Consider the following 17,073-nt stretch of genomic DNA (forward strand, 5'->3'; position numbering starts at 1 on the left):
CCACGGTACCCAAGAAGCAAGGGTGAGTCTTGCCCTTGCTTGCCCCAACCTCACTCATGCCAGTTCCTCAGTATTTGTCACTTGTGTGTCATGTGGACTGTGTTTCCCTGAGACGAGGAGGCTTTGGGTCTTAGTGTGTGTTGTCTTGTTGTGTGTGGTGGTAACAGTGTTTCCTTGAGATGAGGAAGCTTAGGGTTCTTGTATGTGATGGTAACAGGAGGTTTAGAACATTCAAAATCAAAATGCAAGAAATTGAAAGGTGGGAAAATTAACCATCCAAATTTTTCCCTTCAGATGAAGAAGAAAAAAAAGAATAAATAAATATAAATCAGAATCAAAATGACAAGAAACTGAAAGGTGGAAAAATGAACCATCATAATTTATTTCCTCCAGGTGAACGAAAAAAAAAAAAAAAAAAAAAAAAATCAGCCAAAACAAGAAACTGAAAGGCCCAAAACAATTAACCATTATATTTTTTCCTCTTCCAGGTGAAGGAATCCGGCTGGGAGACTTCATGAGCTCCCCCGGCGAGTCCCAGGAAGGGGGCCGGGGCAGGGGGGCCGGCAGCAGGGGGAGCGGCGGGCCGGGGGAGGCAGGGGGCACAGGGGCGGCGGCAACAAGAACAGGAGTCATTTTGTCAACCCTGACCATAATTGTGAGTATACTGAATTGGCAATTTTTATTTATTTATTTATTTATTTTCCTTTTTTATGTGTGTGTGTGTGAGGATATTTGGATTAGTGATTTTGGTTTATTTATTGAGTTTATATAATTCCAGCACCCTTCTTTCCTTCCCTGATACGTCCTTTATGAATGAATGGATAAATATGGAAAGAGTAGACATAAAGAAAAGAATATGAGTAATTCTAGAGTGAGAGAGAATGAAAACAAAACACTAAAGTATAAATTATATCATTGAAAACATAAACTAAACATATAAGAAAGAAGGAAAAAGAAAAGGCACCAATAATTCCGAAAAGAAAACAGAACAAAACGGTCAGAATTAACATATAAACAAAAACACACCTAAACTAAGCACGTAGTAAAAAAAAAAGGAAAGAAAGAAAAACACCAGTAATCCCAAACACAAAACAATAAAATAAAACCAAAAATAAAACATCAACAAAAATAGGATGCAAAAAAAAAAAAAAATAAAGAAAAGAAAAAAACAAAATAAAGGAAAAAAAAAGAAAAGAAAAGCACCATTAACCCCAACAGCCTTCTTCTCTCTTTCCATCACACACACTAGCCCAACACGAGCAGGAGATAATGGCAGAGCTGGACCCGGACACAGTGTTTCGAGGCCGCCGCGTGGAGGAGCACGGGGACCACTTCACAATTTCCATCAATGCCTCCAGTCAGGGCGAGGGTGAGGCTGCTGTTCCACTTCCTCCACCTCACTTCCACCTCACTCCCTCCTTGTGTTTGATCTCATGCAATAGTAATGGTAATCTTGCCGTTTCCCTGGAGTGAGGTGTTGGTGACATGTATGAGTCTCCTCCAGTTCTTTCTGTCCGCTGCATCTTCCAGTAGTAGTAATAATAATAATGATAATAATAATAATAATAGTAATAATAATAATGATAATAATAATAATGATAATAGTGATAATAATAAATGGCTAATTGACCAAGAAAACCTACATAGCAAGAAAATATTTATAACATTCTTGGTTTACAATATCTCTCTCTCTCTCTCTCTCTCTCTCTCTCTCTCTCTCTCTCTCTCTCTCTCTCTCTCTCTCTCTCTCTCTCTCTCTCTCTCTCTCTCTCTCTCTCTCTCTCTCTCTCTCTCTCTCTCTCTCTCTCTCTCTCTCTCTCTCTCTCTCTCTCTCTCTCTCTCTCTCTCTCTCTCTCTCTCTCTCTCTCTCTCTCTCTCTCTCTCTCTCTCTCTCTCTCTCTCTCTCTCTCTCTCTCTCTCTCTCTCACACACACACACACAGGCAAATTTGTGAGGGTTGGGTCAGGCAGGATGAGAAGAGGACCCCAGGACAATGTTGAGGGCAGTGAGCAGGGAGGAGGAGGCCGGCAGGGACGAGGCAGGGGGCGTGGTGGTAACAAGAGGGAACGAGGCAGAGGGAAGGGCAGGGGACAAGGACGAGGAGGAGGAGGAGGAGGAGGAGGAGGAGGATCATATGGTAACAAGGAGGTAAGTTTTGTTTTTATTTGTTTTTCATGTTTTCTGTGTTTTTTTATCTTTTTTTATTGTTTTTGTTTAATTGTTTGTGTTTTGCTTTTCTGTTATTTGCTGTGTACTTTTTTTCTTTTAGGTGAATTTGGTTTTGGAAATTTTTAATGCATGCTGTTTTCTCTGGTGTATTTTTTTCTATCCATTTTTATTCTTATACATCAATACATGAAGCCTTTGTTGAAATGTCATATAGAATTAAGTCTTCCAATTTCTCGTGTTTTTTACTCTAAAGGCATGCATTTTTGTTTTGCTTAAAGATAAATAGTTGGATATACACACACACACACACACACACACACACACACACACACACACACACACACACACACACACACACACACACACACACACACACACACACACACACACACACACACACACACACACACACATATCCATCACTCACAACACCACCTTCCTTGTTGACAGAATGCATACAGCTACTCAAGCCAACAGGGAGTGGGAGCAGAGGGGAGCACAGACCCCCACACTGACTCCCCTGCCCCCTCCTCCCTTCCCGTTGACCCCCAGCCCCACATGGTAAGTCTGTCCCCTGGGATTTGTTTACTGATTCAGATGAAGGTTATAAATTTTGTTGCTGTTTTATTGGTGTGTGTGTGTGTGTGTGTGTGTTTATTCATGTATTTCAGTATAGATTTTATTCATACATGGCAACAACTCGTGACTCTTGGGAATGGCAAAAGGAGAGGAAGATTTTGGTATAAATTTTGTGTATTCCATGTGTGTTAGGCCTGTATTCTGAAACACTTCTGCACTGCACCCTCACTACATTCCAGAGGCTTTAGTTGAACACAAGTTTTTGAGGGTATTTTATGCTTCTAGTGACAGATTAACAAGATTTCTACATTATTAACTGAAGAAACACTCTTGAGAGCCCTGCTAATCATCTCTGTGGCCTTTGAAAATAGTTGTGGTGAGAGAGCAAAGCGTTTCTGAATGTAGGACTTAGTATTATAGTAACAACAGTTGTGAAGGATGCTGCTTGAAGGGTGTATGGATGAAAGGATCGTTATTTGGGATTGTACTCAAGATGGGATGTTTTAGGATGTGCTGGTGAAGGACAAGTAATCAGGTGGAAGGATAGATTTCAAGGAGATTTCTGAAGGTTCCTTATTTTAGGATTGTACATAAGATAGGATGCTTTAGGAAATGCTATTGAAGGATAAGTAATTCCAACCAGTATTTTGAATCATTCTTCCTTTTTCTTGTAAACTGTGGAACTCCCTGCCAACTTCTGTATCTTCTCCTTCCTATGACTTGAATTCTTGAAGAGGGAGGTTTTCAATACACTTGTCCTGCAATTTTGGATGATCCTTTTGATATCTCTTTGGAGACTGGCATGTCAGTGGGCCTTTTTTCTTGCACTTTTGTTGCTCCAGTGGCTTTCTTACGTAAAGGGAGAAAAGGAATGGGAGGATAGATATCAAACATAAGATAGGATGCTTTTGTGGTACAGCAGCTCCCAAAACTGTCTTTGAAGTGTGGTAGGAACTGTGGCATGATGAACAATGTGAAGCCTGCTGTCTAGTCACATGTGGTGTCTGTAAGGTTGGTATGCATGGCTTGATGTGATGCTGACATGCCGATCAACTTCCTTCCCAGGTCATAATACACGGTAGCCATCCCCTCATGTGCAGGATTGCCAACTGTTGCCACTGTATTCACCAAACGTGTCAAATAATGTTGTCCATTGTGTCAGAATGTAGCCCTCTTATTTGTTAGAGGTGCTGAGATAGTTGATAGTCTTAGGAGGTGCTGTACATGTTAGTGAGGGGTAAGTAATGGAGTGGAAGAACATATCTCAAGGATATATTGTTTGACACACTGTACCTTCAGGAGAGTGAGTCCCTGGCAGCCCCTCCCCCTGCATCCCAGCCAGTGCCCGCCACTCTCCCAGACCTCCCCACAGACGACTCCTGGACAGATGTGACCAGCGGCAATGACAGCCTGGACACATCAGGCCTCAGTCAGGAGGGAGGAGTGGCTGCTGGCCCTGTGGAGGTGAGCTGCCTGGGGTGGCCACAGTTAGGTTAGGTTTTTATTTTTTATTTATTTATTTACTTTTTAAGAGAGGAATTGGTCAAGGGCAGCAAATAAGTGTGAAAAAAAGGCTCACTGTGATGCCAGTTCCAAAACAGAAAAATCATAAGGAATACTAGTGGTGGTATTAGGTTATGTTAAGTTAGATGAAGAATAATGGTGTTTTAGGTGGTTAGGTAGGTTAGGTGAGGAATAGAAGGGATTATAATGGTCAGGTTAGGTTAGGTTAAGTCAGGTGGGGAATAGAGGTGATTGTAATGGTTAAGTCAGGTTAGGGTGTGTGAGGAATAGTGGCAATTATAATGGTTAAGTGATGAATAGTAATGATTTTAGATGGTTAGGTTAGGTTAGACAAAGAATAGTGGTGATCGTAATGGTGATGGTGAAGGTAATGAATGTGTTAAGTGCAGTTATGGTGTTGGTGATGGTACTGGGAATGATGGTGATGATTGTGTAAAGTGCAGTTATGGTGTTAGTGATGGTAATGGAAATGGTGATTATTGTGTTAGGAACAGCATTAATGGAAGTGATGATGATGATAATGGTGATGGTGATGGTGATGGTGATGGTGGTAGTTGCTGTTATGGTAGTAGCTATGATGCTGGAAGTGATGGTGACAGTGGTGGTGATGGTAGTGAGGGTTTCATTAGATCAGGTCGTGATGCTGGAAGTGGTGGTGATGGTGGTGGTGATGGTAGTGGTGGTACTTCATACATCAGCCCAGTGGTGTTGTTAAGTCAGCCACTTGTCTCTTCAAAAGGTAGAAGTGAGACTGGTGAAAAAACATCCTGGCTTAGCTTCTCATTATTAACATTATCTTCACCTATCATTGGCTATCAGTTGAATATTGCTGCTAACTGATTTGCATTGCTTTACATATTGCGACCTGTGAATGCCGTGTTAATATTCTCGTACAACATTCTGAAACACTTCAACCCTGTACTTCTGTTATGTGCAAAAGGCTCTAGTTGAAGTTACACAAGTTTCTAAGGATGTTTCTACTGTTCCAGTGACAGATTAACAAAATTTCTATATTATTAACAGAAGAAACACTCTTAATAACCTGGTTAATCATATCGGTGACCTTAAAAATAGTTGTGGTGAGAGAGCAAAGCTTTTCAGAATGCAGGCCCTGTTCTACCAAGATTGATACACACATTAGCCTGTCTCTAGTGATTGTTGTGTTAAGATTCTGGGATGATATTCTGAAACATTTCTACCCACATCTCCACTCCATACAAAAGGCTCTAGCTGAAGTTACACGGCTTTTTAAGGGTGTTTTTACAGTTCTAGTGACAGATTAACAAAATTTCTACATTATTAAGAGAAGAAACACTCATAATCTGGCTAATGATATCTGTAACCTTAAAGAATAGTCGTGGTGAGAGAGCTAAGCATTTCAGGATACCAGCCCTGTTCTAGCAAGATTGACCGACACACATTAGCCTTGACACACACATTAGCCTGTCTCCAGTGAGTGTTAAGTTTTTGTACTCCTAGCAAGATTGACGCACACACATTAGCCTGTCTCCAGTGAGTGTTAAGATTCTGTACTCCTAGCAAGATTGACACACACACACACACACACACACACACACACACACACACACACACACACACACACACACACACACACACACACACACACACACACACACACACACACACACACACACACACACACACACACACACACACACACACACACACACACACACACACACACACACACACACACACACACACACACACACACACACACACACACACACACACACACACACACACACACACACACACACACACACACACACACACACACACACACACACACACACACACACACACACACACACACACACACACACACACACACACACACACACACACACACACACACACACACACACACACACACACACACACACACACACACACACACACACACACACACACACACACACACACACACACACACACACACACACACACACACACACACACACACACACACACACACACACACACACACACACACACACACACACACACACACACACACACACACACACACACACACACACACACACACACACACACACACACACACACACACACACACACACACACACACACACACACACACACACACACACACACACACACACACACACACACACACACACACACACACACACACACACACACACACACACACACACACACACACACACACACACACACACACACACACACACACACACACACACACACACACACACACACACACACACACACACACACACACACACACACACACACACACACACACACACACACACACACACACACACACACACACACACACACACACACACACACACACACACACACACACACACACACACACACACACACACACACACACACACACACACACACACACACACACACACACACACACACACACACACACACACACACACACACACACACACACACACACACACACACACACACACACACACACACACACACACACACACACACACACACACACACACACACACACACACACACACACACACACACACACACACACACACACACACACACACACACACACACACACACACACACACACACACACACACACACACACACACACACACACACACACACACACACACACACACACACACACACACACACACACACACACACACACACACACACACACACACACACACACACACACACACACACACACACACACACACACACACACACACACACACACACACACACACACACACACACACACACACACACACACACACACACACACACACACACACACACACACACACACACACACACACACACACACACACACACACACACACACACACACACACACACATTGGCCTGCCTGTAGTGAGTGCTAAGATTCTGTCCTCCTGGTAAGATTGACGCTCACATCAGCCCGTCTCTGTAGGCAGATCTGATGGGGAGTTGCTGTAGCTCACCCTCGGGGCCAAGCCAGGAGACAAGCATAAGAATAGAGCAATAGGTACATTGTGTGATTTTGGCATCCTTTTTTATTTATTTTATTTTATTTTTTTTACTTTTTTTTTTTGGTGATTTTTGTGGCCTTGTGTTTACAGTTTTTGTGTTTCTTTTTTCAGTGTTTTTGTTATTTATTTCATTTAGTGTGAGAATAGTGGTGTAGGTACATTGTGTGATTTTTAACTTTCCTTTTTTTTATTTGTGATTATTTTTTTTTCTCGCATTTTTTTCTTTTTTCCCTTTATTATTTTTTTGTGTGGTGCTGATTTTTATTTTTCATTTTTTTTCAGCTTTTTTTCTTTTCTTTTTGTGTGGTGTTATTTACATATTATTTTAGCATTTATTTGTATGGTTTGCCTTTGCTTTGTGTGGTTTTATCATCTTTTTTATTTGATTGATTCATTTTTCCTTTTTTTTTTTTTTTTGCTTTTTCCCCCTTTTCTGTGTGGTTATTGGGGTTTTCCTTTTTTTTATTTCATTTTTTTTTGTGGTTTGTCATTGCACTGTCTGATTTCAGCTTCTTATTTTTTATTCATGTTTTTATTTTTTCTATTTTTTCCACTCTGTTTTTCTTTTCTTTATTTTCTTTGGTGTTGCTGAAGTGCTGATGCAACATTTATTTATTTATTTATTTATTTATTTATTTATTTGGGTTTGCCTTTACCTGTGTTATCAGAATTTTTGTTATTAATTTTATTTAGTATTTTTATTTTTTATTTGGTTCATTAACTTCTCTCTTAGTGTTAAGGTCGTTATTGTTTTCATCATTTCGTTAATCACCATCTTCACTTTAATTTTTTTTATTGGTATTTTCATTATGATCTCCATCTTTTGTCAGTTTTTCCCTATTCTTTAATATTTGCTGTGTTTTGTTCTTACAATTATTCCTATCTTTATCATAATTAGTTATCATTTTCTTTTTTTTAGCTTTGTTTTAATTTTGTTGTATTTCATTATTACCACTTTTCACCTTTTTGTTATTATCATCATCACCATCACCACTATCATCATCATCATCATCATCATCATCATCATAATAATCATCATCATCATCATCATCATCATCATCATCATCATCATCATCATCATCATCATGTAGCTCCCTATCCATCTTCCTGCCACATAGTGATGAGTTTGTGGTGAGTGGACTGGACAAACTAATGAGAAAGATCCCTCCTATAAGTGTATTGCAACAGAGAGAGAGAGAGAGAGAGAGAGAGAGAGAGAGAGAGAGAGAGAGAGAGAGAGAGAGAGAGAGAGAGAGAGAGAGAGAGAGAGAGAGAATTTACCATACACGTTAATTTAGAACCCCACATTTCTCCCTGTATTATTTATTAACTTGTTTACTCACCTACTCCAACAGACAACTGGAATAGACGGAACAGACATGAAGGTTCCTGAGGAGATTGATGGAGAGATTCACGAAGAGACTCCCATAGAGGTTGAGGGAGAGGTTGGCGGAGGATTGAAGAGTAACCTTGAGGCACTGGATGAGTGTGGGGATGCAGAGTCTCTTGAGGAAGGTGAGGTGTACTGTGAGGCAAGCAATGAGGAGGTGGAGGAAGGGGAGCTGCTTGTAGGAGACTGTGTTGGGATGAAGGAAGTACCCAGGGCCTCCACTCCCTCCACTCCTGCAGCAGAGGGTGGTGAGGTGAAGCTGGGTGCTGGTGAAGAAGAGATAGAGGTAAGGAGGGAAGATATGGAGGTAGAAACTAAGTCTTTGAAAGAAGATGGTGATGTAGAGAAGGGTAGTGAAGATGGTGGGCAGACAGGGAGTGAAGGAGAGGGGAAGGAGGAAAGCACCTCCCCCAATCAGGAGACAGTTGTAGGAGAAAAGGAAGTGGTGGAAGGGAAGGAGGAGGAGGAGGAGGAAGAGACATACCAGGATTGCAAGAATGAAGTTGAAACTAGCAAAGAAGAGGCACAAGTATATATGAATGAAGAATGCAAAGTGGAGAAGGAGGAGGAGGAGAAAGAGAAAAAGGAGGAGGAGAAGAAAGAGGAGATGAAGAAGGAGAAGGAGGAGAAGAAGGAGGAGGAGGAGAAGAAGGAGGAGGAGGAGAAGAAGAAGGAGGAGGGGGAGGAGAAGAAGGAAAAGAAGGAGGAGGAGAAGAAGGAGGAGGAGGAAAAGAAGGAGGAGGAGGAGGAGAAGGAGGAGGAGGAGAGCAAAGGCAAGAATACACAGGAGGAAGAAGACCCTGAGACTAAAAGTAAAAATGATGCAGGACAGGAGAGCATTCAAGGAGAGATACAAACACCAGAGAAAAGTGACGAAAAGAGCAAATGATAACCTGGTATGCTCCCCCTATGCTCCCTCATGCCACACAGGGCGGATGTACGAGTCTTGCTGCACAGGGGCTTATAATCACACCAGCCCCATGTAGGGATATAGGGAGGAGCCACAGGAATATGTACTTAGTAGATGAAATATAACCGTTGGTGTAATATGATTCCTTTGGGGGTATACTCACTTTAAGAACCCTGAGTGACTGATATTTATTTGAGACTGATTGTTATTGCAGCAGATGCCTTCCAGATATAAGAAATTATAAGGAGTGAATTCTTGGAGGTTTAGTGGCTCATACTGCACCTACCATGTAGTGTATACCTTTGTTAATGGTGTTGTATTTGAATTAAGACAGCAGTTAACTATTCCAAAGCACTATGTACTTACTATTTATTTGATTGCATTATAATGACACAACCTTCTGTGGTCGTGAAGTGCGTATGAGAGTACGTACGTGTTAGGTTAAGGAGATGTCACATGGGTCAGGCGGTGCTCTCTCTGTGCTAGCCTGGTAATGTTGTATACTTCTTCCTGCCATTCGGTAATTAAGCCAACACTCTGCTTTCAGTCCCAAGGTTCCTCAAGATTCCATGATACAAGTAGCCGTTGCGTTTCAGTCCTCTCAGTAGCATTTCACAAGGCGCTGAATGTACGACACTAAGGATGAAAGTAAAGAAGTTTAGTCTTTTCACAAGTTTCAACACTAACATTTCACAAAGCGTTGAATGTATGAAACAAAGGATGAAAGCAAGGAAGTTTAGTCTTTACTTGCGCTTCAGTCCCCATGCTAACATTTCACCTCTTCCCTCCCTCCCCTTCCTCTGATCTTTCCCTCCCTCTCTTCCTCTCCTCTAATCTTCCCCTCCCTCCCTGCTCTCTTCCTTCCTCTCCTACCTATAATCTTCCCCTACCTCTCTCCCTCTTCTAATCTTCCCTTCCCTCCCTCCCCATCCTCTAATCTTTCCCTCCTCCCACCCCGGCAACGCGACAGGGGTGTCCAAAGGAAGTATCAAAGGAAAGGCCTTTTACTTGTAGATGAAAGCATGTCTTGCAAGTTGGATGGGAAGATTTCAGCTTATTGTTTTATACATATACAGTAGTCGTACGCAGCGCAAAGTACATATAAAACTCTTACATATGTATATCTGTGTGTATGTGTATATGTATTTATTTATTTATTTTACGTTTTGGGTTAGTGAAAGCTTTTATATTTACTTTTCTTGGTGTAGCAGCACGGACTGGCCATTAATGTCTAAATACACGATAGTGGTTCATAAACTGTTTCAAGCAGTGGACCTCTTATATTAAAACTGCAGCAGTTGATATTTTCCCTCCTATACCATTGAAGGCGTCCTATATTTGTAGCACTGATCAGCTCTAAACCATTGAGTGGGATGTGAATCTGATCTGGATTTGCTCCTGGAAAAAGGAACAGTTGGGGCCATTACTGATCAGAACAATGACAACATGCACAGCTGTCACCAGAGGCAGCCTGCTGATGCCCGCCGCTTTGCCCTAACGGAGTGTCATGCAAGGCAACAAGGGCTACAGCCTACATTTCCTGAAGACCCCCATAGGTATAGCTGTCATCAAAAGTTGCATTCTGCTTTATCGCCATGATGAATCGTGACCAGTTCAGGTTTGGAGGTTTGAACAGTGGTGTGTCATGAGAAGTGTGAGGTGCCGGTGAGGGTGGATGGTAGGGGTCCTTCCCACTTAGCCTGCTCGCACTCCTCTCCTCACGATGCACCTTTGTTCAAACCTTCGAATGTGAGCTGGTTACAATTCATAAAGGTGATGAAGCAGAACACAACTACAACTACAACTGCACCTCTTAGTTTGGGAACACAATCCTATAGGATTCAGTGCTGTAGAAAATGGGAATGGAGAAGGCTTTGGCTACGCACGTTTGGGGGGTTAAAATAGATCTAATACTCAGATTAGTCTACAAATTGTTTGTAATGTATTGAAGACCGCACTGAGAAACACTGAGCCACAGCAATAAGATGAGGGGAGGCAAGGCTCAAAAGACACCATGTTTTGCACCAGATTGAAACCACAGCGACAAAAAAAAAAAAAAAAAAAAAGACAAAGCAGTGTTTATTGATCATTATGTTGGAGTGTTGTATGCAGTGTTTGGGAAATATTGGCCAGTGATGCAAATTAATATATATTTTATTGTTTTTTTTTCTTTTATTTTTTTTCTATATATAAAGGCAAATGGTGCTCAGAAGTATGTGTGCGTGTGTGTGGATGTGTGAGTGTGTGTGGGTGGGTGGGTGTGCGCGTATGTGTGTGTGGCCGGTTAAGATTTCGTGATACAAATAATACCTAGATAAATAATAATAAAATCAGTAAATATTTAGTCCATTCTCTCTAATATTTAGCGATAGAAAGACCAAATGCATAATCAAATCACATATTTACATACAAAGTGACCTATTACATTATTATTATTATTATTATTATTATTATTATTATTATTATTATTATTATTATTATTATTATTATTATTATTATTATTCCCGTTACACTCCAGATTGTCGTCCAGTCAGTCATAATAATAGCTGTACCAGATTTGGTTTATCATTGGTTTGCCATGAAGTAAGGAGGCGTGGCGAGGTCCCTGTAGTAGCCACGCACTTAACCCTTTCACTGCGTTATGCTACACATTCACCAAAAGCGACATATGAAACCTTAATAGCACATCTACAAAAAGGAATAGGATGGAAAAGAATAGACTGAAATTTGAATGTTCCTTTTGTCTTTTCTTAGGCGACTGGCACCCCATTGCGCTTTTTATTTATTTATTTTTTTGTTGCCTTTGACCAGTGCCTCTCACAAAAAAAAAAAAAAAGCGTAAACAAGAAATAACGTGATGGAAAAAAAAGAACAAATTTCTAGGCAGTACAGCGTTTGGAGGTGGGAGAAGAACAAGGAAAGACGTCTCAGAGTGGTTGGTAGGCGTAATTAAGGAAAGGTGTGTCAGATAGCAGTGAAGGGGTTAATATCCAGTCTTTCCGCGAGGAGGAGGTAGTGAGGAGTGTTACCAATAGGAGGCTTACTACTGTTGATACCGTCTTGTTGTTAGAGTGTGTGTGTTTGTTGATGTTACTACTACTACTACTACTACTACTACTACTACTACTACTACTACTACTACTACTATAATTGCTTTTGTAGTAATGACCCGGAAGCGGCGCGGAGCTTAGAAAAGAACCGAATGTCATCCTATTTTTATTGCTACGATTTGACAGGGTTGGGAATGCCTGCCCCCCCCTCCCCAACCCCCCCGCCTCTCTCTCTCTCTCTCTCTCTCTCTCTCTCTCTCTCTCTCTCTCTCTCTCTCTCTCTCTCTCTCTCTCTCTCTCTCTGTCCCGGCCCTTCCCGTCCAATAGGTCCTCGTGCCTTGCTTGCTTGTCATGGTGGTGCGTGCGTGCGTGCGTGCGCGGACCGTCATGTTGTAAGGTGCTCACGGCGCTACGGTGTGTGTGTATGTGTGTGTGTTTTGTTCGTTGGTTGGTTATTTTCCTGCTTGTGTGTGTGTGTGTGTGTGTGTGTGTGTGTGTGTGAGTGTGAGTGTGTATGTGTGTAAAGGTGCCAGATTATGAGAGCCAAATAAAAAAAAAAGTAAAAGAATAGTAATAATAATAATAATGTTCATCTGTTCGACACTTGATATACCACATCTAATTATTGTCTTTTTATATAGTAAAAAATAATAAATAGAATTAAAAGTGGCGGTGTGTATGTTTTTGTCTCCTTCACACACACACACACACACACACACACACACACACACACACACACTCTCCATATCTATACGCTTACATATATTCAAATTTACACATATATTCCTGTATATATTTCATGTATAACTCACTCTAGGTGTTTAATAACCCTAGGTACGTACAGAGACCGGGACAGGAGGAGAGAGAGAGAGAGAGAGAGAGAGAGGGGACAGGTGTGTAATGTCTCGGCCTCAATTTATAGTTAATAATGTGCAAAATAACCAAGGCATCTGACAGGGCAGCGCCAGTGCAACATACTTAATTAAAACGTCCCCGCTTGTCAGTGTCTTGACGGCGTTTTGTCTGTTCGGTACGCGGAGGGCTGGCTGGCTGACGGGCTGGCTGGCGGAGGGGGGGAGGGGACGGGGGGGATGGCGCTGGAAGAGTAGAGGCGAGGTGTCCTGCCCAAAGGAGGTTAATAATGCAAGTGTTTACGAGTTTCCTTTGTACTGTCATGTGGATGGGAGAGAGAGAATGTTTGGGAAGTTTATTAATGTGCTTTCATAGTTTTTTTTTTTTTTTTGGTCTCTCTCTCTCTCTCTCTCTCTCTCTCTCTCTCTCCTCTCTCTCTCTCTCTCTCTCTCTCTCCTCTCGTTTTTAGGAAAAAAATTATTTAGTAAAAACTAATGAATAAATATAACAACAAAAACACAATATTTATTTATTTATTCATCCACTTATTTACGTTGCATAAATAATGAATGTTGATTTTTATTACAGATGCGATGCAAAAAATCGACTTTTTGTTCCCGCGCTGTGTAAACTACTAGAGAGAGAGAGAGAGAGAGAGAGAGAGAGAGAGAGAGAAATTCATGTTATTACTCACAGTGCAGGAGAGGCGGCACGTGTCACTCATTCAACACCTCTCCTCGTCCCCCCCACTCCCCCCATTGGTTGTCAGTGACCTCCCCGTCCCCAGACAGCCACCTCTTTCCCCGCGTCATCCTCCACACATCTGAACAAGCCAGTAGGGTGCATCCTTATTTCTGAAACGCTCTGCTCTCTCACCACAACTGTTTTCAAAGGCTACAGAGATGATTATCAGAATTCTTTTAATCTATCACTCGAACCATAACAACACTTAAAAACCCGTGTAACTTCAACTAGAGCCTTTTGAATGTAGTGGAAATGCGGTGGAATGCTTCAGAATATTGTCCCTTGTACCAGCAGCCCCTTTGTGTCTTCCCACGCAGGTTGTTCGCCAGAGGTACATCCCGAGGGGCGGCAGACACATTCTGGTCACAAGCTGCACTGCCACGTCTCGCTAGTTTCAGAAGCACTCGCAGCCTCCTCAGTCTATTGATAGATGGCACTATGGGTAGTGACGTGAGGCTCTGGTTTCTGTAGGACAGGTGCCTCTGCTGCAACACCCTGTCAAGTGAACCACACGCAAGAAAAATACAGAGCAACTTAATTTTTTTCCGGATCTTATTCTGAAACACTTCTGCGCCGTACCTCCACTGCTTTCAAAGAATTTTTAAGCGTGTTTTTTTTTCAATGGTTCCATTAAGAGATTGACAAAATTTCTGCAGTATTAACAAAAACACACTTGAGAAGCCGGCTAATCATCTCTGTGGCCTTTGAAAACAGTCGTGTTGAGAGGGCTAGCAAAGCGTTTTTGAATACTGACCCATATGAGTAACCAGCGACACACCGCCTTGCCACACGCCTCTCCTTACTGCCCAATTTAGTTTAGGTTTATTTATATTCATACAAGACGTGCCGTAACCTTTCACAACTGGTAATGAACACGGCGGAAGGAAGCCCATGACACACCGCGATGCTCAGGTTGAGGCCAGCCGTCCCCGCGGGGGAGGCACGTGAAGTGTTTGGTGGCGTGCTCCTTGTAATGATGCGTGCAGGGAACACTACGTTAGGTGGTGACGCGTTCACGCCCACCGAGAGAGAGAGAGAGAGAGAGAGAGAGAGAGAGAGAGAGAGAGAGAGAGAGAGAGAGAGAGAGAGAGAGAGAGAGTTTAAAGCACATTAAAGTATAGGTGACATGTGATTAGCTTTATTTTTAATGATATTACCAAACACCACAGCACATGTCCATTTTTACTATTAGTTTGGAAAAAAAAACTAAGTTTGATTATAAAAGGAGAACACTTAACTCATTTTCATTGTTCTTCTTTATGTAAGAGCGAGGTTCTAGCCAAGGGTAACAATAGAATGAAGAGAGCGGCCCCATTGAAGGCGCCAATCCTAAAGAATGGTCAAAAGGATTATCTGGGATTATCTTTTCCCTACACGTATAACCCCACAAACTAACACCAACACCAGAAAAATATGGATTACTTCACTATACCACACAAGACCAGTGTTGTGAGACGCTTTGCTCTCTCACCACGGCTATTTCCAAAGAACAGAGATGATTAACCGGGTTCTCAATACTTTTACCTTTTAATATTGTAGAAATTTTGTTAATCTGTCACTAGAACAACAAAAACACCCTTAAAAACCCGTGTCACTTCAAATAGAGTCTTTTAAGAGTAGTGGAGGTGCGGCCCAAAGGTGTTTCAGAATATGATGTCAAATGTTACACAGAAACACGCACGCAGGGTCAGATTATCTCAGTTTACCTTGAAATGAGGCTAATCCCACAGTTTTCTTTCACTACGCGTGACGTCACAGTAGAAAATTTTGAGTTCGACCGCAACTGTGAATTGTGAAGGGAGGCGAGGTGGTGGGTTTCGATGGTTGTGGCGGTGGTGGTGGTGGTGGCGGCGCGAGGGCCTGGGAGCTTCATTAGTGGCTGAAAGGAGAGAGTGGAGGCATAATTAATGTACATGAAGGGAGGAAGTATGGAAAGAGTGAGGGAGTGAGCGAGGGAGGAAAGGTAGACGGGAATGGGGCGGAGGCAGGAATGGGTACAGATGGGTGGTGTGATTGGGGCGTGTTTGTGTTCACCGCCTCGCCTCAAACGGTGTCACGCCTTGCACCTGTTTCCCCCCCCCCCCTCTCTCTCTCTCTCTCTCTCTCTCTCTCTCTTGATAAGGGTAGGTTTTACACACACACACACACACACACACCATAACCAACTAACTAACTAGAAACACACACACACACGCACACACTATAACAGCTAACTAGAAACACACACACACACACACACACACACACACACACACACACACATACACACACACACACCAGGTAAACAACACATCAACAACAAACGCGCACATCAACACACACTACACACGCACACACGAGCACACACACACACACACACACACACACACACACACACACACACACACATATGAACCTCTCTCTCACACACACACACACACACACACACACACACACACAACTGATCCGAAAGACCCACACAGAGAAAGCTACACGGAAACCAACGGAAAATAAATAATTGAAGATACACTAGCGACCTTTGGCAATGAGACTCCGGTAGGGGTGGGAGGGGGACGGGAGGCACATGGGAGGAGGGTGCCTGCCCTGCCTCCTCACACTTGTTGTGCCAGTGTGTGTTAAACTGTGGGAGGTGAGGGGTGTGCGCTCCTGGCCTGCTTGTGATATAGGTTAGTAGTACATTCTTACAGGACGAGGATAAGAGAAGGGATGAGGCAGGATAACGTGTGTTCTGTCTCTGTGGGCCCTTCCTGACACCTGTGATGCTTACCTGTGTCTGCGTGTATGTGTCAGTGTATGTAT

General features: G+C 42.4%; 1 protein-coding gene across 1 annotated transcript; it reads left to right on the plus strand.

Annotated features, from left to right (window-relative positions):
* The first annotated feature begins 520 nt into the window (after window positions 1-520).
* LOC135092094 (ABC transporter F family member 4-like) lies at window positions 521-13,347 on the plus strand. The gene is made up of 6 exons (XM_063990307.1): window positions 521-655; window positions 1,250-1,369; window positions 1,943-2,148; window positions 2,620-2,730; window positions 4,048-4,212; window positions 8,684-13,347. The coding sequence occupies exons 2-6, from the start codon at window positions 1,270-1,272 to the stop codon at window positions 9,605-9,607; spliced, it is 1,506 nt and encodes a 501-aa protein (XP_063846377.1). The 5' UTR covers window positions 521-655; window positions 1,250-1,269; the 3' UTR covers window positions 9,608-13,347.
* Window positions 13,348-17,073: the final 3,726 nt, after the last annotated feature.

This window comes from Scylla paramamosain, chromosome 39, assembly GCF_035594125.1.
Source record: "Scylla paramamosain isolate STU-SP2022 chromosome 39, ASM3559412v1, whole genome shotgun sequence".
Taxonomy (NCBI): domain Eukaryota; kingdom Metazoa; phylum Arthropoda; class Malacostraca; order Decapoda; family Portunidae; genus Scylla; species Scylla paramamosain.